This window comes from Epinephelus moara, chromosome 20 (assembly GCF_006386435.1).
Source record: "Epinephelus moara isolate mb chromosome 20, YSFRI_EMoa_1.0, whole genome shotgun sequence".
NCBI classification, from domain to species: domain Eukaryota; kingdom Metazoa; phylum Chordata; class Actinopteri; order Perciformes; family Serranidae; genus Epinephelus; species Epinephelus moara.
The window spans coordinates 6,872,882-6,892,956 of NC_065525.1; the positions used below are offsets into that span (position 1 = coordinate 6,872,882).

General features: G+C 41.8%; 3 protein-coding genes across 8 annotated transcripts in view; all 3 read left to right on the top strand.

The window, feature by feature from the left end:
- Positions 1 to 1,948: 1,948 nt before the first annotated feature.
- On the top strand, positions 1,949 to 6,348 carry LOC126408631 (uncharacterized). Of its 2 annotated transcripts, none has more exons than XM_050074304.1 (4): positions 1,949 to 2,079; positions 2,152 to 2,210; positions 2,340 to 2,960; positions 6,282 to 6,348. In XM_050074304.1, exons 1-3 carry the CDS (start codon positions 2,075 to 2,077, stop codon positions 2,948 to 2,950), a joined length of 675 nt encoding a protein of 224 aa, XP_049930261.1. In that variant the 5' UTR covers positions 1,949 to 2,074; the 3' UTR covers positions 2,951 to 2,960; positions 6,282 to 6,348. The 2 variants fall into 2 exon arrangements, with proteins under 2 accessions (XP_049930261.1, XP_049930260.1); XM_050074303.1 differs by lacking the exon at positions 6,282 to 6,348 and adding an exon at positions 3,037 to 3,102.
- Positions 4,965 to 17,763, top strand: LOC126408630 (uncharacterized). 5 transcript variants are annotated; one of them, XM_050074298.1, is made up of 5 exons: positions 4,965 to 5,010; positions 16,689 to 16,763; positions 16,836 to 16,894; positions 17,007 to 17,630; positions 17,702 to 17,763. In XM_050074298.1, the coding sequence occupies exons 2-4, from the start codon at positions 16,759 to 16,761 to the stop codon at positions 17,618 to 17,620; spliced, it is 678 nt and encodes a 225-aa protein (XP_049930255.1). In that variant the 5' UTR covers positions 4,965 to 5,010; positions 16,689 to 16,758; the 3' UTR covers positions 17,621 to 17,630; positions 17,702 to 17,763. The 5 variants fall into 5 exon arrangements, with proteins under 5 accessions (XP_049930255.1, XP_049930257.1, XP_049930259.1 ...); XM_050074300.1 differs by lacking the exons at positions 16,689 to 16,763; positions 16,836 to 16,894 and adding exons at positions 5,104 to 5,178; positions 5,288 to 5,346 and having other exon boundaries at positions 4,988 to 5,010; XM_050074302.1 differs by lacking the exon at positions 16,689 to 16,763 and adding an exon at positions 5,104 to 5,178 and having other exon boundaries at positions 4,992 to 5,010.
- A 1,237-nt stretch (positions 17,764 to 19,000) lies between these two features.
- Positions 19,001 to 20,075, top strand: part of tango6 (transport and golgi organization 6 homolog (Drosophila)) — a 32,681-nt gene continuing 31,606 nt past the window's right edge. The window contains exon 1 of the mRNA XM_050073777.1: positions 19,001 to 19,172. Coding sequence (XP_049929734.1) covers positions 19,121 to 19,172 — 52 coding nt within the window. The 5' untranslated portion in view covers positions 19,001 to 19,120. The remainder of the gene's footprint in view (positions 19,173 to 20,075) is intronic.

Sequence of the window (20,075 nt, forward strand, 5' to 3'; positions counted from 1 at the left end):
CATTATGTCTGTAGAAAAACTGTGTGGACTCATTATTCTATCTATTGAAAAGGTTGTTGTATCGAAGATGAAACCCCATTGCCATAATAAATGTTGGCAAAGTATGTTTCTGCAAAGCATGCATACTTAACATTTGTATGTTATTTTGTAGCAGATAACGTTACGATTCAACAATGCTGTGGATAATGTATGGTTAGGTTTAGGCACAAAAATACTTGGTTATGGAAGAGATCGTGTTTCGGCTTAAAACACTTGATTTGGTGGCACAAACCTCACTGTGAAGGCACAGATGTTTCTGTAAAAAAAAAAAAACACTTTTTGTGGCACTATCCCCGCTGGAAATATGGCAACAGGTTGCTAAAAACACCCAAAAAAAGCCACTGGAAATGCAGCAATGACTTTCTGAAAAACAACAGGTCTTGTTGTTTGTTGGTCTCCAACAGCGGTCTGCTGTAGTGGTGTAGAGGTAGATAATTAAAAGAGGTGTAGTTAGTTGAAAGTTAAAAGTGGGTGTACTAGTAGGTACATAGGTAGGTTACCAAGGTGGAAGTGGGTATACACTCCTATATATTCCAGTGGCTTTTGATAATAGGTGGGTATACTGCCAAAAAAGAGGCTGGTATTTCCCGTATAGGCTACCTGTGTATACCCTCCACTACACCACTGGTCTGCAGGTGTCAAGCCACCCATCAGTCCTCTCCACCTCCAGATGACAAAGTCAGCTCATATATTACATCACTTTGGAAACATTAATATAGTATCTTTCATATAAAACGTACAAATTGATTTGTGGTTTGCAGAAACGTACAATGCCAACATATACTTCTGGCAACTTCTAAATGCACTGATTTTGTGACGGAGTTTGCTGCCAAGAAAGACAGAAAGAACATACTGTAGGTGTCATTTTCTACAGTTTTGTCCTCAAGCACAGAGTGAACATCTGTATGATTTCATCATGCTTAATTAAAATGTCAGAGAGCATTGACTATTTAGACATCGATTTCCCACAGTTGGTGTCATGAGCATTAAAACATCGGTTTTTAAAGGTTCCTCAGCAAGGTCCCTCTCTTCATCATATGGACTTAAAGACTGAGGCGGGCATTTCTGAAAGCCAGAAAGACACACTCATGTTACGTGTAAAATATGAACCTCAAAATTTACTGGCCAGGAATGAAAAACTTCTGCTCTCTCATTCCTTACACAGCTTTTCAGCCCCAAGGTACCATCACTCAATCAAGCACTTAAGGATAATCACTGGTGATGCCAAGTGATGTTTGTGTGGATTCAGAGTTTAGGGCTTAAGCCCGGTATACACTGTGCGATTTTGGGCTGTCCAAGACCAATGTGAGAGAAATGTGGGGATGGTTGTGGCTCTGAAATTTGTCAGAATGTCAGAAATTTGGGATGTGGTCTCACAGTGTGACTGCTCTTATGACCTTTGTCTACTAACCAACCAATAGAAATGCAGCATGAAATGATGCACTGGCGCTAAACCGAAACAAACAGACTAGATAGCAGCTTGCCATGGAGGCAAAAGGCGCCAAAGTCCTTGTGCATTCAGTATGGGAAGCTAAAACATTGTACGACATAGCCCGCGATTCAGTAGGCACTGTCATCATACAGTCTGCATATATCAAACTTGATAGAATGCCCAGGTTTATCAGATCCATGTTGCACAGTAAAGCTTCACCAAACCTAGATTGTTAAAATCTCACAGTCTGTAGGAGGCTTTAGGGTGAATGGTGGTACTGGATCTTCTACACCCTCTGGCAAAGACACCCATCAAGATGCTCATGTCCATCCGTTGTTTCCTCTCAACAAGGAGGTCAGTTGACTACACCCTTGTGTCCTTTACCACCAGCTGTTATCACTGAGCAATCAGTTCCCCCAGCACTGAGAATCATTTAAAAGCAGCTCTTAGCTCATGAAGACATTACAGATGGGCTGTTGTTAGGAAGAGCTGTAGGTAGCACACCCCTAACTAGAACGTACCTGTTTTGTATTTGTGTAGTGTCCTGGTGACAGGTAATAAATCAACTGGAACTCCATCAAGAACTGATCATTTAATTGTAAAATGAGGTAAGTAAGTTACAGGCTTAAATTTGTTCGACTTGTAAATGCTTTGGTTTTAAAACTGAAATGTATCTGCAGGGTTTTGTGGATTTCATGCCTGCTGATTGGAAGTATCACCTGTGGCCCTGTGGGAAAGAGTAAGATTTGTTGTCTCCATCGAATTAAAATAACTTGAGTTGTCAGTTAAGAGGCTCTGTATTTTGCTTGATACTAAACAGCTTTACATGAATGGTTACTAAGTAAGCTGGCTTTTTTTCTCTCTCCAGAATTTAGTGCAAACAATGCTGACCCAAGCTCCATGATGCGGCTGCCATTTTCTTATGGGTATGGGTACAGTGGAATGGGGGTGAGTTCGGACTCAGGCAGCAGCTTCCCTCAACCAAGTCTATCCAACCCAAGCTCTGACAAAGCTGCTGAACTTCCTGCTCCACAAGATGCCATTTCCAGTGCTGGGGCTGGCAGTTACAGTGGCTCTCCAGTATACTACAGCGGTGCCAACATGGCTGCCGGTAATGCATTTTATGGTGGCTATGCTAGTTTTGGGGATGAACGGTATGGCTATGAGAACAGTGCTCCAAGTGGTGGCTATGGTGGTTCAGCCAGTGCTTATGTAGGGGACAGCTGGAGCTCTGGCTCTGCTAACAGCTATGATGGTGGTGACGAAAACTCTGAGCCGGTCTTCAGTGACGTGTCTGATCTGGAGCCAGTCTACTCCTTCAATTCACGTTCAAGCTACCAGAGAGGAAGAGCAGTGTTTGCTCAAACCCGCTACAGCCCAGAAGAGCCTGTTCCCCAAATCATGCCAGTATCCAGACGCATTAGCAAAACTTCTAAGCCACATAGTCCTGCTAAAGCTCCAACCAAGGGTGGCTTCTGAAGACCCTCTGGTAAGACACAATTCACTCAATACCTGATCAATATGTTTCTCAACTGATTACTCACTAATGTCTCTTGCTTTTTCAGGACTTGTTTTCCAGCTACATGTTCTGATGCCAATAAAGGTCTTTAATAAAAGTCTCTGGTTCTTAAACTTTCGTTTGAAGTGACACTCTGGAAACTGTAAAGCGCACCTCAAAGCTAACCTTTCAGACTACTTGGTTTAGTAGAACCACATTGTACATTTTGCCTTCTGTGCAAAACCCCTTGAAATCACCACTTCCTGGGTTATTCGATCATGTCTCAAGGTTGCTAGGCAGTGCTAGGTTGCCCTGGTATTAAAATGCAAATGGATGCAAACCTTAACTTGTAAAGGTGGCCAGAGTGGGTAACAAATCACATAATGGCGCACAACCTTGTCATTAAGCTGCATTTAGGCCTGGGGAGACTTACTTGGAAGTGTTTATTGTGCAGAAGCACAATCAGTTTATGGAAGCTTCTGCTGCAGCAGGTTTAATCTTGAAGGTAGCTTTGATTCCCACAGATTTTTGGTCTGCCTACAAAATGTTGTACTGCAAAACATTAAGCACTGTTTAGTCTAGTTAAATGGCATGAATTTTTGGGGCAGATGTAAATCAAACCTAAGGTCTGGACCATTCCAACTGCACCAAGACCCTTAAGAGGAAGTGGTCTTGGTCCAATCACATTCTGAATTTATCAACAGACCAGAGCAAGCTATTGGTTTTGAAAATGCCCTAAAATCAAATAAGATTGCAGATTCAATCAAGCCATTGTTTTTAAGTCACAAAAATGCTGTGATACAACTTGATGCTGAACAGGTAAAACACTGACTTTTGTCCAGAGATTTGAGTGGAGAGAATACCATATGACCTAATCATGAAGTAAAATGGGGAGTGCTGATGAGACAAATGGGACTAAAGCCTACTATACACTTGAAGACTCTGAAAAGACAAAGTTCTTGTCCTGTAAACATTCAAATTCATGCCAATGTTGATCCACCTGAAGAGTTCTAGCCCCAGTGTTGAGTTTAAGCTACAATAAATTGTTGAGAGACTTAATTTATACTTGGAGGGATGACTTGAGGTAGATGGGGTTAGTATTGACCCTTTCACACAACTCTGATTTTAGTTCTCAAATATCCATTTATTTGAGTCAAGGTACAGCTGTGATCAAAAGTGTATATACATTTATGACATGGCACTTTTTTGGGAGGATTTTATTATTACTTCAATGATTCTTTTTCTGTGGCAGAATGATTGGGAAATATACATCGTTGTGACACATCACTTTTATTATGCATTTTTGTGGGTCTTTGATATGACATGATCTGATGGGCCCAAAATATGCATACAGCAATTTACAGTGCCACATGAATTTTGGAGGCATAGAAAGATATTTTTATGAGATTTCCTCTTGGCTCAGAAACCACTAGTTTGTAGCAAACCATTCTCAAACCAGAGGAAATAGTGCATTTATTGGGGGTTATGTTTAGCTGCTGATTTGGTGCTTTAGTGAGTATATATCTGGCGGCAAGGTGGTCTATGTGGGATTCAGACAAAGTGTGTGCATTCATTGTAATGAGGGAACATGTCACCCAATGCAACAGTGTGGCTCACTGATCTTCTTTTTGATGTGTCTTTTGGACAATAATGGAGCTCTACAGTACAGTGGAAGAAGATGTATCAGGCTTTAGGTCAATACCTGGATCAGTTTATTGTTGGTTTGGGTCTTGACATGGGACATTAACAAATATATTGGCAGCCTTATAATTTAAAACAAGCATCAAATCAGTTAGTCAATCAGTTCCTAAATATTCTTTTTTTTAAACCTCCTAGCAAAGAAAGTCATGGAGATACCCACTTCAGTACATTGTTGCTCTTTGACAAGGAGGTCAATTAACCACTCCACAGGTGTCTTTTACTACCAGCTGTTTCCACTGAGCAATCAGTCCCCGTCAGCATTAGGAATCGTTTAAAAGCAGCCCATGTAAGTCAAAGCCACCACAGAGGCTTCTGCTGAAATCTGCAGGTCTGCTAGCAGGTAAGTGATGGGTTTGTTTAGGCTGTGATGCTTTCACTCATTGTTGGTGTAATCTCATTGTTAACTTGAAATTCCAACTTCATTCTTCTTTAGAATTTGCAGTCTTTTTGAGCAGTTAGAAATCTTGAACCCATCTACAATTTATCTACTAACTTGTGCTACAATGAGGTGAGTAAATTACTGTATATTCTTTAATGCTACTCAACAACTTCATGACCTAAAAATCCTCGTCTTTTATAGGGCGTTGTGGATTTCATTTCATCCTCGTCTTTTATAGGGCGTTGTGGATTTCATTTCTGCTGATTGGGAGCATTGCCTGTGTTCCTACAGGGAAAAGTAAGACAAAATGAATAAGAAAACACTGTAACTATAAAACTAAACATGTTTTAGCTTAACTATTTAATGGCATCAAATGAACACAACTAAATCTGTTTTTGTTTTTCTCTCCAGAATTTAGTGCAAACAATGCTGACCCAAGCTCCATGATGCGGCTGCCATTTTCTTATGGGTATGGGTACAGTGGAATGGGGGTGAGTTCGGACTCAGGCAGCAGCTTCCCTCAACCAAGTCTATCCAACCCAAGCTCTGACAAAGCTGCTGAACTTCCTGCTCCACAAGATGCCATTTCCAGTGCTGGGGCTGGCAGTTACAGTGGCTCTCCAGTATACTACAGCGGTGCCAACATGGCTGCTGGTAATGCGTTTTATGGTGGCTATGCTAGTTCTGGGGATGAACGGTATGGCTATGACAACAGTGCTCCAAGTGGTGGCTATGGTGGTTCAGTGGGGGACAGCTGGAGCTCTGGCTCTGCTAACAGCTATGATGGTGGTGACGAAAACTCTGAGCCGGTCTTCAGTGACGTGTCTGATCTGGAGCCAGTCTACTCCTTCAGTTCTCGTTCAANTTCAGCCAGTGCTTTTGTGGGGGACAGCTGGAGCTCTGGATCTGCTAACAGCTATGATGGTGGTGAAGAAAACTCTGAGCCGGTCTTCAGTGACATGTCTGATCTGGAGCCAGTCTACTCCTTCAATTCACGTTCAAGCTACCAGAGAGGAAGAGCAGTGTTTGCTCAAACCCGCTACAGCCCAGAAGAGCCTGTTCCCCAAATCATGCCAGTATCCAGACGCATGAGCAAAACTTCTAAGCCACGTAGTCCTGCTAAAGCTCCAACCAAGGGTGGCTTCTAAAGACCCTCTGGTAAGACACAATTCACTCAATACCTGATCAATATCTGTTTCTCAACTGATTACTCATGTCTCTTGCTTTTTCAGGACTTGTTTTCCAGCTACATGTTCTGATGCCAATAAAGGTCTTTAATAAAAGTCTCTGGTTCTTAAACTTTCGTTTGAAGTGACACTCTGGAAACTGTAAACGCACCTCCAAAGCTAACCTTTCAGACTACTTGGTTTAGTAGAACCACATTGTACATTTTGCCTTCTGTGCAAAACCCCTCAATTACCACTTCCTGGATTATTCCATCATGTCTCAAGGTCCCAGTGCTAGGTTGCCCTGGTATTAAAATGCAAATGGATATAAAACCTTAAAGGTGTATGTAAGAATGTGGCCAAAACGGTTACTGCACTCAATACTGCTGCGAGTCGTGCCTGCCCCCCCGAGACTGATTTGTTTGCCCACAGGCGGCTGCCGCGTCCTTGATCTTCCGTTTTCCAGCGGACCGTTCAAGCAAGTCCGGCTTCTCTGCTGCTAACGCTGCTCCCGGGATACAGCTGAGGAGGAGCCGGCTGCTAATGCTATGTACTGGGACACTGCTAATGCTGCTTGCCGTGCTGCTGTAGCTCAGTCGTAACTGTAGCTGATGCTGAGACTCTACTGACTGTGACGGTAGATGGCGGTGGGTGGCGCAACAGGCCAAAACACAAATTCAAAACAAACATGTTTTGCGGACTGTAAAAAATTTCTTTAAATGCGAATATTCTGGCTGTACTATTGTTGAGATCAGTATGTTATATGAACATATTCCTTAGTCTCTGACATATTAGGATGATTTTATGACTATTTGCTTTAGATTTCTTACATATAGCTCCTTAACTTGTAAAGGTGGCCAGAGTGGATAACAAATCAGACTGGCACACAACCTTGTCATTAAGCTGCATTTAGGCCTGGGGAAACTTACTTGGAAGTGTTTTGAAGGAGCTATGTCATTAGTTTGATTAGTTTATTTTTGTTTTGTGTTTTGTTTTTATTTATTTTTGTGGGTAAACACTAGGGGCACCAGACAGTAGGGGATATAGGTAGCCAGGTGTTAGAGGCAGGTGATGCACCGGGAAGGGGAAATGTTTTTTTTTTTTACCAGCAGGACAAAGCAGAGAGGCAGCATGGTTTTTGAACATGTTTGTTTGCTGTTGAAAGCTGAAAATAAACCTTCTGAACGGAGCTACTGGCCCGGAAAATGAATTCTTTGACTGCCTGAGTAAGCCTAACTAACCTGGTGCATTTGTGGCCCTTTGAGTGGATTTTGAATTTTCTTAAATTTTGATATTTTTTGAAGGAGCTCTTATTTTTGTCTTTTTTTGCCCTTTGAACAAATGGCCACAACATAAAGTAAAAAACCACCCTTGGAATAACCCACAGTAAACCCGACCTCGGAACAAGAAAACAGGAAAGGAGGATCATTTATTGGAAAAACTGATTCTCTGGATTTCATGAATGAATGCGCATTGGAGGCACGCAGAAAGGAAAGCCCTCACCGACAAGCCAAACAAAGGACCTGCAGCCACACAATATCAAGGCACAGCAAAGCCAGAAGGAGCCACATCACAGCCAAGAAACATCGCACAGAGATGGTATGTGCATGAGACAAACATTGACTGTAAAGCTGTATTGGAAAGCGGTGCAACGATTGGAGTTGACTGTCATGTTCTCACTGCTCAGTATTGTCTTTTGGCGTTGTCAGTTTTGTCGGACATGAATGAGACTGGTGCTGATTATTTGAATTGTTGTTGCCGTGCTTATTTGTGGGCCTTATTAGCGTGAAATGTCACGTAATATGTGTCGGTGTGGTTGTTGATGCCGCTGCGCAAATGGTTGCGGACTGAGCGATACATTGTTTCTGTTTGGTCCTCTAGGTTCCGGTTGTGGTGTGATATATTGTTTCAATTAAGTTTCTATATAGTTTGTGGATGTGGTATTGCATAGCCTACACTGAAAGAAGTGTGCACTGAGCTTGATGTTGCTTCCATAAATTGTTTATGGCTATGCTGCAAAGTTGGACGCGTGTGTTAAAGAGGAAGCGCACACAATGTCTGACGTTACTAATGCAAAGCCAGACGGTAACATGTCCATGCCACCGGAAAAAAGAGACATCAAAGTCACTGCAAAGGGTCTGGCATACCACATAGAAAGGTCAAAATGAAAGCAAGCAAGCAAACTTATGAAAGGTCTTCGGATGCTTATGGAATCAAAGGAAAATGTCACTGATGTGCAATATGAATTGTCCACTTTCATCAAATGCTGTGATGAAGCAAAGGAGGAGCATGAGTCTTTTTTAAGCTTGCCTATACCCCAGGATGAAGTGGAAAGACAAAACAAGTGGTTTCACACACAAATGACAATCTATAATGACTTTGTAGAAAATGTGAAAAAGTGGCTTGTTGATGCTCGTCAGCCATATGCACAACCTGATGTTGAGTGCTCTGAACATGTTGATGTTGATAATGAGGAAATTGGACCTGGGGATAGTGTTTCTAACATCTCACGCTCTAAATCAAGCCATGTAAAAGCTTCATCTCAGTTATCACGTATCTCTAAAACATCATCTGCACGCATCAAGGCTGAAGCTGAGAGAGCAGCTCTTATGGAACGTGTTGCAGCATTGAAGAAAAAACATCTAATAGAGGCACAAGAGGAACAACTGAGGAAGGAAAAGGAAAGACTGGAGCTGGAAACTGAGATGGCAGCTGCTAATGCTAAAATCAGTGTATTGGAAGCTAATGCATCAAGGAGTGGTTCAAGAGTGTCAGATGGAATGCACTCTTATTTTGAAAAGGCTAATGCTCAACCCATCAGTAATCTCAATCCTACTGCAGCTTCTTACATTCTTGAAAAAAAGCTAACTGACATCTTACTTCCACCGCTGGTTGTTCGTCCAAAGGAAAGGACACAGGAACAGATTCCAAAAACATCAGTAAAAACCAACGTCCAGACTCAGGTGACAAATCAAGTGCAAGAAACTCATTTGAGGTCCAGCATGCAGGCCCACACCGATGTACAGAGAAGCTCGGTGGGCCATGTTCACTCTCAAACTCCAATGCTGAGGGATAACAGTCAAAATGACATTGTCAATATCATGCAAAGACAAAATGACATCACTACTTTATTAGTCCAACAGAATCTTTCATCTTCTCTCCCACCAAGAGACATTCCACTGTTTACCGGAGATCCTCTTCAGGACCAAGCTTTTATGAGAGCATTTGAAAATGGAGTGGAGGGAAAAACAAACAACCTTGGCGACTGCTTGCACTATCTTGAACAGTACACCAGGGGGCAGCCGCGAGATATAGTGCAAAGCTGCCAACATCTTCCTCCAGATCAAGGATACCAGAGAGCCAAAAATCTTCTTCGAGAACATTTTGGAAATGAACAAAAGATAACCTCTGCTTATATGGACAAAGTTTTCAGCTGGACACCTATTAAAGGTGAAGATGTTCAAGCATTGCAAGCCTTTGCTCTCTTTCTTCGTGGATGCTGCAATGCAACAGAAAATATCATGTATATGAAGGAATTGGATTTGCCATCAAACATGAGAAGCATTGTGCTGAAGTTGCCCTATAAGCTTCGAGAAAAGTGGAGAAATATCGCCTGTGACCTGCAAGAGCGGCGAGGGCAGAGGGCTTTGTTTTCAGATCTCAGATCGCTTTATTGAAAAACAAGTCAGGATTGTATCAGATCCCTTGTTTGGCAACATTCATGATACACAACCTATAACTTCAACTAAAGGTTTCACTCCAAGGCAAATAAAGGAAACAAAAAGGCACAAAGGAAGCAGTTTTGCCACCAATGTTACTGAAATAGAGGGAAAAGCTAAGTCAGCGTAGACAGAGAAAAAGGAAAGCTCTTCCTCCACCTCTACTTATCAAGGCTGTTTGTTCTGTAAAAAAAGTGGTCACTCATTGGACAAGTGCTCACAGTTTAAAGGGAAAATTCACCGTGATAAGATCAGCTTCATCAAGGAGAAGGGAATCTGCTTTGGCTGTTTGCAGATAGGCCACATTAGCAGAGACTGTAGGAGTCGACTGGAGTGTAATGTGTGCAGCCAAAAGCATCCGGGAATTCTCCATATTGAACATCAGGATAAAGGAACATCCGCAGAACAATCAGAACAGCCAGGTAAATCAACAGTATGTACTGCAACTGCTGCACCGCAGACATGTGGCCATATTGGGGCCGGTTGTGAGGACGACAGCATCCTTTCTATTGTCCCAGTTCAAGTAAAGTGTCTAAAAGGTGACAAGGTATTGCAGACCTACGCCTTCTTGGACCCTGGCAGTACTGGTACATTCTGCACAGATAGTCTGGCTCAAAGGTTGAATGTGAGCAGACGAAGAACCCGCATTCTGTTAAGAACAATGGGTCAGACAAAGACTGTGGACAGTCATGTGATATCAGGTTTGGCAGTGTCTGGACTGGGCAGGAACAACTTCATTGAGCTGCCTGAAGTTTTCACACAAAAATGCATGTCTGTGACAAAGCTCAATATTCCCAAGCAGGAAGATGTCGATCAATGGCCATATCTGAGGGATACTGAACTCCATGAAATTGACTCTGATATAGACTTGCTCATTGAAACCAATGCATCTGAAGTGATGGAACCATGGGAACTGGTTAATAGCCAGGGAGGCGGACCCTATGCGGTGAGAACCAAAGTGGGATGGGTTCTTAATGGTCCACTTCGAGGTGGAAGTGACGGCGGGAAACAAACTAGCTGTTCTGCTATAACCACCAATCGAATTTCCATTGCAAACATTGAGGAAATGCTGGTTAATCAATATAACCATGATTTCAGTGAGAAGTCATCAGAGGAACAGGCTGAAATGTCAAGAGAAGACATTAAGTTCATGAATATTGCTGACAGCTCAGCAGTGTTGAAAGATGCCCATTACACCCTTGACTTACCTTTCAGGCATGAAAATTCCATCCTACCAAACAACCGCTGTATTGCAGAACAGCGCTTGATGAGCCTGAAGAGGAAGTTTGGAAAACATGAGAGGTTTAAAGAGGAATATACATCTTTTCTCAGTGATGTAATTGACCAAGGCTATGCTGAGATTGTTCCAGCAGAAGAACTGAATCAGAATGATGGAAAGGTCTGGTATATTCAACACCACGGTGTATACCACCCCAGGAAAGGAAAGTTGAGAGTGGTGTTTGATTGTGGAGCAGTGTACAAGGGAACATCACTAAATTGTCAATTGTTACAAGGTCCCAATCTGACAAACTCCCTCATTGGTGTCCTTATCAGATTCCGACAGGAGCCAGTTGCAGTGACAGCTGATATTCAGGCAATGTTCCATCAGGTCCGAGTCTCAGCCAAAAACATCAACTTTCTCCGTTTTCTGTGGTGGCCTCAGGGTGACACTAAGCAAGCGCCAGTGGAATATCGCATGACTGTTCACCTGTTTGGAACTGTGTCATCACTGAACTGCGCCAATTATGCACTAAGGAAAACGGCAGATGACAACCAGCCTCACTTTTCTCCTGAAGTGGTCAGTACCATCAACTGCAATTTCTACGTGGATGACTGCTTAAAGTCCTTGTCTTCGGAAGAAGAAGCAGTACAGATAGTGAAAGACCTGACTAAACTCTGTCGCAAAGGAGGATTTAACCTCTCAAAGTGGATGAGCAACAGCCGCACGGTTTTAACATCAATTCCAGAGGAAAGCAAAGTAAAGGAAGTGAAAGAGCTCGATTTGGACAAGGACAGGCTTCCACTGGAGAGCGCACTTGGACTCCAGTGGTGTGTGGACTCAGACAAGTTCAAGTTCAGAACTGCAGTGAAAGAACGACCACAGACAAGAAGAGGTATATTGTCAGTTGTCAGTTCACTGTATGACCCCTTGGGATTTCTTGCCCCTTTCACTCTGCCAGCCAAGTTAATATTACAGGAGTTGTGTAAGAGGAGTTATGGATGGGACAAAAAAATTCCACAGCCCTTCTCACAACAGTGGTTTGACTGGCTACAAGGTCTTGGAAAGATATTGGAGTTTAAGGTTGATCGTTGTTTTAAACCAAAGGATTTTGGAAAATCCATCAGTGCACAGTTGCACCACTTTTGTGATGCCAGTCAGGAGGGATATGGTGCAGTGTCTTTTCTGAGGTTGGAGAACAGTGACAAAAGGCTGCATGTTGCATTCCTCTTTGGAAAGGCCAGAGTTGCTCCAATAAAACAAACCACTATTCCCTGGATGGAACTTACAGCAGCTGTCCTCACTGTGCGTGTGGATAGGATGCTACAGAGAGAGCTGCAACTTCAACTGCAGAGATCAACGTTTTGGACAGACAGCACAACAGTCCTCAAATACATCAGCAATGAAACCAAGCGCTTCCACACCTTTGTTGCAAATAGAACAGCTGTCATAAGAGAAGCAAGTGATGTTGAACAATGGAGATATATTGGTTCTAAGGAGAATCCAGCTGATGAGGCATCCAGAGGGATGAAAGTGAATGACTTCCTAGCCAGCAAAAGGTGGATTCATGGACCAGAGTTTCTCTCTAAGCCAGAGGAGGAATGGCCTAAATCTAATTTGGATTTCAGTGTGATTTCTTCAGATGACCCAGAGGTCAAGAGAGACCTGTCAGTTAACTTCATCTCAAAAGACACAGAGAATCACACCAATTATTTGATCAACTACTTCTCAACTTGGATGAAGCTGAAAACAACTGTGGCTTGGTTTCTGAGACTGAAACAACTGCTCAAACAACTGACACAGAAAAGAAAGGAAATCTATGTTGCCATCAGCATAACTGAGAATGACCCAGAGAAACAAAGGACAACATTGGAGAAAAGAATGCACAACTTCAAAACCACAGTCAGCAGACAAGGTTTGTGTCCTGAAGATTATGCTAAGGCAGAGCTGGCAATTATTAGTTTTGTGCAAGGTCAAAGGTTCAAGGATGAAATTGCCTCATTGAAAGCCGGCAGTAATGTCAAGAAGAACAGTCAACTGTACAAACTTGATCCAGTATGGGAAGACGGAGTACTGAGAGTGGGTGGTCGTTTGAGCAGAGCTGCAATGCCGGAGGAAAGTAAACACCCTGTTATCCTGTCCAAGGATCTATATGTTTCCATACTTATTCTGCACCACATACATCAACAGCTGGGACACTGAGGAAGGAATCACATGCTGTGCCATCTCAGGAAAAAATACTGGATAACAAATGCCAACACTGCTGCAAGGAAGATCATATCCAAATGTGTCACATGCAGACGCCATAGAGGAAAGGTTGTCGAACAAAAGATGGCAAACTTACCAAAGGAGAGAGTCTTACCTGATGAAGCACCATTTACCAACATGGGGGTAGACTACTTTGGTCCCATCAATGTCAAAAGAGGAAGAAATATTCTCAAAAGGTATGGAATCATCTTCACCTGCTTAACCAGCAGAGCTGTGCATCTGGAGGTAGCATACACTCTAGATACAGATTCATGTATAAATGCCATAAGAAGATTCATCTGTAGAAGGGGACAAGTATCAAGTATCAGATCTGACAATGGCACAAATTTTGTTGGAGCCAACAGAGAAATGAAGGAAGCTCTGGCTGACTTGAACCACCACAGGATCCAAGGTGCCCTTGTACAAGACGGAGTGACATGGAACTTTAATCCTCCAGCAGCATCACATCATGGTGGCGTCTGGGAGCGCCTGATTCGCTCAGTGAGGAGAGTGCTCACTTCTGTTCTCTGCCAACAAACACTTGATGATGAAGAGCTGCAAACTATCCTCTGTGAGGTGGAAGCTATTCTGAATAGCAGGCCCATCACTAAAGTTTCTGATGAGAAAGATGACTTGGAGGCTTAAACACCTAATCACATCCTTCTCTTAAAGGGAAAACCAGTGTTACCACCTGGACTTTTTGAACAAAAGGATCTATACATCAGAAGGAGATGGAGGCAAGTTCAGTATATAGCTGACCTCTTTTGGAAGCGGTGGATCTCTGAATATCTAACTGTGATGCAAGAGAGACAGAAATGGTCCGAAGAAAGAAGAAGCCTCACTCCTGGAGACATTGTTATCATTGCAGACACTACAGCTCCCAGAAGCTCTTGGATGATGGGCAAAGTTTTGGAGGCTAAACCAGATGCTAAAGGCTTAGTGCGCACTGTACGTCTCCAAACAAAGCACAGTATACTGGAAAGGCCTGTCACAAAGGTCTGTTTGCTACTGGAGGCAACAGACTAGAACTCTGACTCTACTGGACCTCTTTTCTCAGAAGCATCAAAGAAGACAAGATTCAGTCACACTACTGAGAATCAGTTTATTCATAGCTCCACTGAAATTTATTTCTGTAATTGTGTCTATGTTTCACACAATTAGGGGCCGGAGTGAAGGAGCTATGTCATTAGTTTGATTAGTTTATTATTTTTGTTTTGTGTTGTTTTATTTTTATTTATTTATTTTTGTGGGTAAACACTAGGGGCACCAGACAGTAGGGGATATAGGTAGCCAGGTGTTAGAGGCAGGTGATGCACCGGGAAGGGGAAATGGTTTTTTACCAGCAGGACAAAGCAGAGAGGCAGCATGGTTTTTGAACATGTTTGTTTGCTGTTGAAAGCTGAAAATAAACCTTCTGAACGGAGCTACTGGCCTGGAAAATGAATTCTTTGACTGCCTGAGTAAGCCTAACTAACCTGGTGCATTTGTGGCCCTTTGTGAGTGGATTTTGAATTTTCTTAAATTTTGATATTTTTTGAAGGAGCTCTTATTTTTGTCTTTTTTGCCCTTTGAACAAATGGCCACAACATGTTTACTGTGCAGAAGTGGGGACAGTCAGCTTATGGAAGCTTCTGCTGCAGCAGGTTTAATCTTGAAGGTAGCTCTGATTCCCACAGATTTTCGGTCTGCCTACAAAATGTTGTACTGCAAAACATTAAGCACTGTTTAGTCTGGTTAATTGGCATGAATTTTTGGGGCAGATGTAAATCAAACCTAAGGTCTGGACCATTCAAACTGCACCAAGACCCTTAAGAGGAAGTGGTCTTGGTCCAATCACATTCTGAATTTATCAACAGACCAGAGCAAGCTATTGGTTTTGAAAATGCCCTAAAATCAAATAAGATTGCAGATTCAATCAAGCCATTGTCTTAAAGTCACAAAAATGCTGTGATACAACTTGATGCTGAACAGGTAAAACACTGACTTTTGTCCAGAGATTTGAGTGGAGAGAATACCATATGACCTAATCATGAAGTAAAATGGGGAGTGCTGATGAGACAAATGGGACTAAAGCCTACTATACACTTGAAGACTCTGAAAAGACAAAGTTCTTGTCCTGTAAACATTATGTTTATGCCAATGTTGATCCACCTGAAGAGTTCTAGCCCCAGTGTTGAGTTTAAGCTACAATAAATTATTATTGAGGAACTTAATTTATACTTGGAGGGATGACTTGAGGTAGATGGGGTTAGCATTGACCCTTTCACACAACTCTGATTTTAGTTCTCAAATATCCATTTATTTGAGTCAAGGTACAGCTGTGATCAAAAGTGTATATACATTTATGACATGGCACTTTTTTGGGAGGATTTTATTATTACTTCAATGATTCTTTTTCTGTGGCAGAATGATTGGGAAATATACATCGTTGTGACACATCACTTTTATTATGCATTTTTGTGGGTCTTTGATATGACATGATCTGATGGGCCCAAAATATGCATACAGCAATTTACAGTGCCACATGAATTTTGGAGGCATAGAAAGATATTTTTATGAGATTTCCTCTTGGCTCAGAAACCACTAGTTTGTAGCAAACCATTCTCAAACCAGAGGAAATAGTGCATTTATTGGGGGTTATGTTTAGCTGCTGATTTGGTGCTTTAGTGAGTATATATCTGGCGGCAAGGTGGTCTATGTGGGATTCAGACAAAGTGTGTGCATTCATTGTAATGAGGGAACATGTCACCCAATGCAACAGTGTGGCTCACTGATCTTCTTTTTGATGTGTCTTTTGGACAATAATGGAGCTCTACAGTACAGTGGAAGAAGATGTATCAGGCTTTAGGTCAATACCTGGATCAGTTTATTGTTGGTTTGGGTCTTGACATGGGACATTAACAAATATATTGGCAGCCTTATAATTTAAAACAAGCATCAAATCAGTTAGTCAATCAGTTCCTAAATATTCTTTTTTTTAAACCTCCTAGCAAAGAAAGTCATGGAGATACCCACTTCAGTACATTGTTGCTCTTTGACAAGGAGGTCAATTAACCACTCCACAGGTGTCTTTTACTACCAGCTGTTTCCACTGAGCAATCAGTCCCCGTCAGCATTAGGAATCGTTTAAAAGCAGCCCATGTAAGTCAAAGCCACCACAGAGGCTTCTGCTGAAATCTGCAGGTCTGCTAGCAGGTAAGTGATGGGTTTGTTTAGGCTGTGATGCTTTCACTCATTGTTGGTGTAATCTCATTGTTAACTTGAAATTCCAACTTCATTCTCCTTTAGAATTTGCAGTCTTTTTGAGCAGTTAGAAATCTTGAACCCATCTGCAATTTATCTACTAACTTGTGCTACAATGAGGTGAGTAAATTACTGTATATTCTTTGATGCTACTCAACAACTTCATGACCTAAAAATCCTCGTCTTTTATAGGGCGTTGTGGATTTCATTTCTGCTGATTGGGAGCATTGCCTGTGTTCCTACAGGGAAAAGTAAGACAAAATGAATAAGAAAACACTAACTATAAAACTAAACATGTTTTAGCTTAACTATTTAATGGCATCAAATGAACACAACTAAATCTGTTTTTGTTTTTCTCTCCAGAATTTAGTGCAAACAATGCTGACCCAAGCTCCATGATGCGGCTGCCATTTTCTTATGGGTATGGGTACAGTGGAATGGGGGTGAGTTCGGACTCAGGCAGCAGCTTCCCTCAACCAAGTCTATCCAACCCAAGCTCTGACAAAGCTGCTGAACTTCCTCCTGCTCCACAAGATGCCATTTCCAGTGCTGGGGCTGGCAGTTACAGTGGCTCTCCAGTATACTACAGCGGTGCCAACATGGCTGCCGGTAATGCATTTTATGGTGGTTATGCTAGTTCTGGGGATGAACGGTATGGCTATGACAACAGTGCTCCAAGTGGTGGCTATGGCGGTTCAGCCAGTGCTTTTGTGGGGGACAGCTGGAGCTCTGGATCTGCTAACAGCTATGATGGTGGTGACAAAAACGCTGAGCCAGTCTTCAGTGACGTGTCTGATCTGGAGCCAGTCTACTCCTTCAATTCACGTTCAAGCTACCAGAGAGGAAGAGCAGTGTTTGCTCAAACCCGCTACAGCCCAGAAGAGCCTGTTCCCCAAATCATGCCAGTATCTAGACGCATCAGCAAAACCTCTAAGCCACGTAGTCCTGCTAAAGCTCCAACCAAGGGTGGCTTCTAAAGACCCTCTAGTAAGACACAACTCACTTTTAAAGTCCATTGATCAACTGACTCACTAATACTGTATCTTTATCTTTTGCAGGTTCCAGATGATCCTGCTCATTCTACTAAATGACCCAATGACAATAAATTGACTTGTCTTAATTTGTCTTGGTTATTTTGTAGCTAATACTTCCACAGCATGTTAAGTGTTACAGCAGCTTGAAATTTTTGCCTCAGCAGCTAACTGGTATGTAGAACCAAACAGTGGTTCAATAACAAATGAGCTTGTGTTGTCTAAACACTGCTTTACATGAGCAATTTTCAATTGTTAGTGTGATGGCGGAGTTGAAATGTGTCATTGAAAACTTCTGATGGTAGCACGCTGCAGTCATGGTTTGCAAAGTCTGGCTCTGGAATTTTAGGTTTTGTTTTTTTTTTTTTTTTTTTTAAAGGCGATAAATGTGGCCCCAATTACTTCAATGTTGGGTGAGTAATTGATAAATGATGATTTTGGGTGGTGTGTTTCTAATCTCAATTTTGTAATTATGTATTCTATAACTTTAAATGCAGTAAGAAAACTTTATTATATTACTGTGGCCTGTCCATGAGTGTAATTTGGCATGAAATCCCACATTTTTAATTTAACCAAGATCATATTAGATGCTCTCGCCTTAATAGCAAATCAGTCTGCTGGAAAATTGAAATTTATACATGTTATTAAAGTCCACATGCATAGGAGGTTTAAAAAACACAAAATGAAAAAACGGCCTAGATGGCACCTCTCCATATCACATCCACTTATGAGAACATCAAGCCAATCTACAAAAAAAAAAATTTTTTAATTAGAAACACATTAATGGCGACGTCAGTCAGGAATAAAGATTTATTTAGTTTGTACAGTAAGGGGACAGTAATAATATATAGGCTATTTTAATATAATGCTTAAGCAGTAATCAGTTCTGATATAAATGGTCGAAGAGGCCGTGTGTGATCTTCCCTCCAAAACTAGCATATTAAATTGAAATTAAAACACTTTAAAACTTACACCTCAGGAGTTCTTACCTGTCGGGATCCTTCGGGAAACGGTGGAAGGCCAGGTGCGGGGTGTTCCACTGATAGTTGTTGCAGTTAATTGCACTACACTGTTTTCTTTTACTTTTTTTCTCTTCTCTCCTTGACATCTTGCATGTTGTCTGGGTGCAACAGTCCAAGCTCAACAGTCCAAAATGGCGGCAGCGCCCCTAGTGGCTGTTGGCAAAAATTCAACGGAGCTTCGCCTCTTGGTATCCATGCTCTTTGGCCGAACCCTGCTTCACCTCGAGCGAGCCTATCAGCAGCCAAAGCGCTGTGTACGTATATATGTCTGGGACGGTGCGTGTTGACGTATAATTTCAGCGCCATTTTGAGCTGTTTTTAGCAGCATGGCTAGGTTGGCTCAGATTAAAAACTAATGCTGTAAATCATCTCCAGACTTGTGCATGACTATAAACTTGGTTGTCTAACGTTATGTTATGGCGAGATGACGTCAGCTATCCTCTCAGCGATAAATATTCTTACAAAACCTCTTGGCGGTAAGTGGATAACTTAGCTTGACAGCTCGAGGATAACTGATGTTACCAATAACAGTACATTTAACGATTCTGTGATACGTAATTAATAAGTACAGCGTGGTATGGGTAGCATTTTGTACGTACGCAGTATAGACCGTACTTTAACAAATGACAAGGTGCATGAATAAAATGTGTAAGTATAAAAGCAAGTGTTTGGTGGTCACCTTGCCAGTTTCAAAGTGTAAAGTCAGAAGCATGTAGCTATTTATTTAGTATCGCTGTATCGGTCAGTGTTTTCAGACAGAGATGCAGAGTCCCCAAAATGAAGTTCCAGCAGTGACTCGGTGTTGTGTCTGAACATTACAGATGAAAGGTAGCAACTGAGTACACTTAAGTATTCGAAGTTAGGAGCTGACCTGCTGCACATTCCTAACACATTCACAGGGTGTCTGCAGGTCCTTAGGAAGTCTTAAAGGTCTTAAAAGCGACAAACATCTAATTCCATTTATCCCTATCTTTTAATTTCTTTATATTGAGTCAAAGCTCTTCTAGGTTTAAGTCTCTGATGTTATAAAATGTTGTTAATGTTCTTAAATGATGTTATCTTTAAATCTACCACTGAACCTGATACTGTCTTTTCACTAAATTTGCACTCACCTGTTGGCAAAATATAGATTCATCTAACTCACTCTAATAACCATATTCCTACATAAGAGCTACCTGTGCATGGGACCACATCTACGTCTTACCTTTGTACTTATTTGGATTGCTTGTATAAGAATACAACAAAAATCTGTCTTAAATTCTGTAAAAATGATCTTGAAAAGATCTTAAAAGCACTAGATTTAAGTGTCTGATACCTGTAGACACTCTGATCCACTCGATGTTCTTTATTATTTTCATCTGACATTTGTCTGTGTCCCC

Coding starts and splice junctions, on each gene's coding strand:
- LOC126408630 (XM_050074298.1), top strand. Junction 16,895..17,006: donor CTGTGTTCCTACAGGGAAAA/GTAAGACAAAAT, acceptor TTTTCTCTCCAG/AATTTAGTGCAAACAATGCT.
- LOC126408631 (XM_050074304.1), top strand. Junction 2,211..2,339: donor CTGTGGCCCTGTGGGAAAGA/GTAAGATTTGTT, acceptor TTCTCTCTCCAG/AATTTAGTGCAAACAATGCT.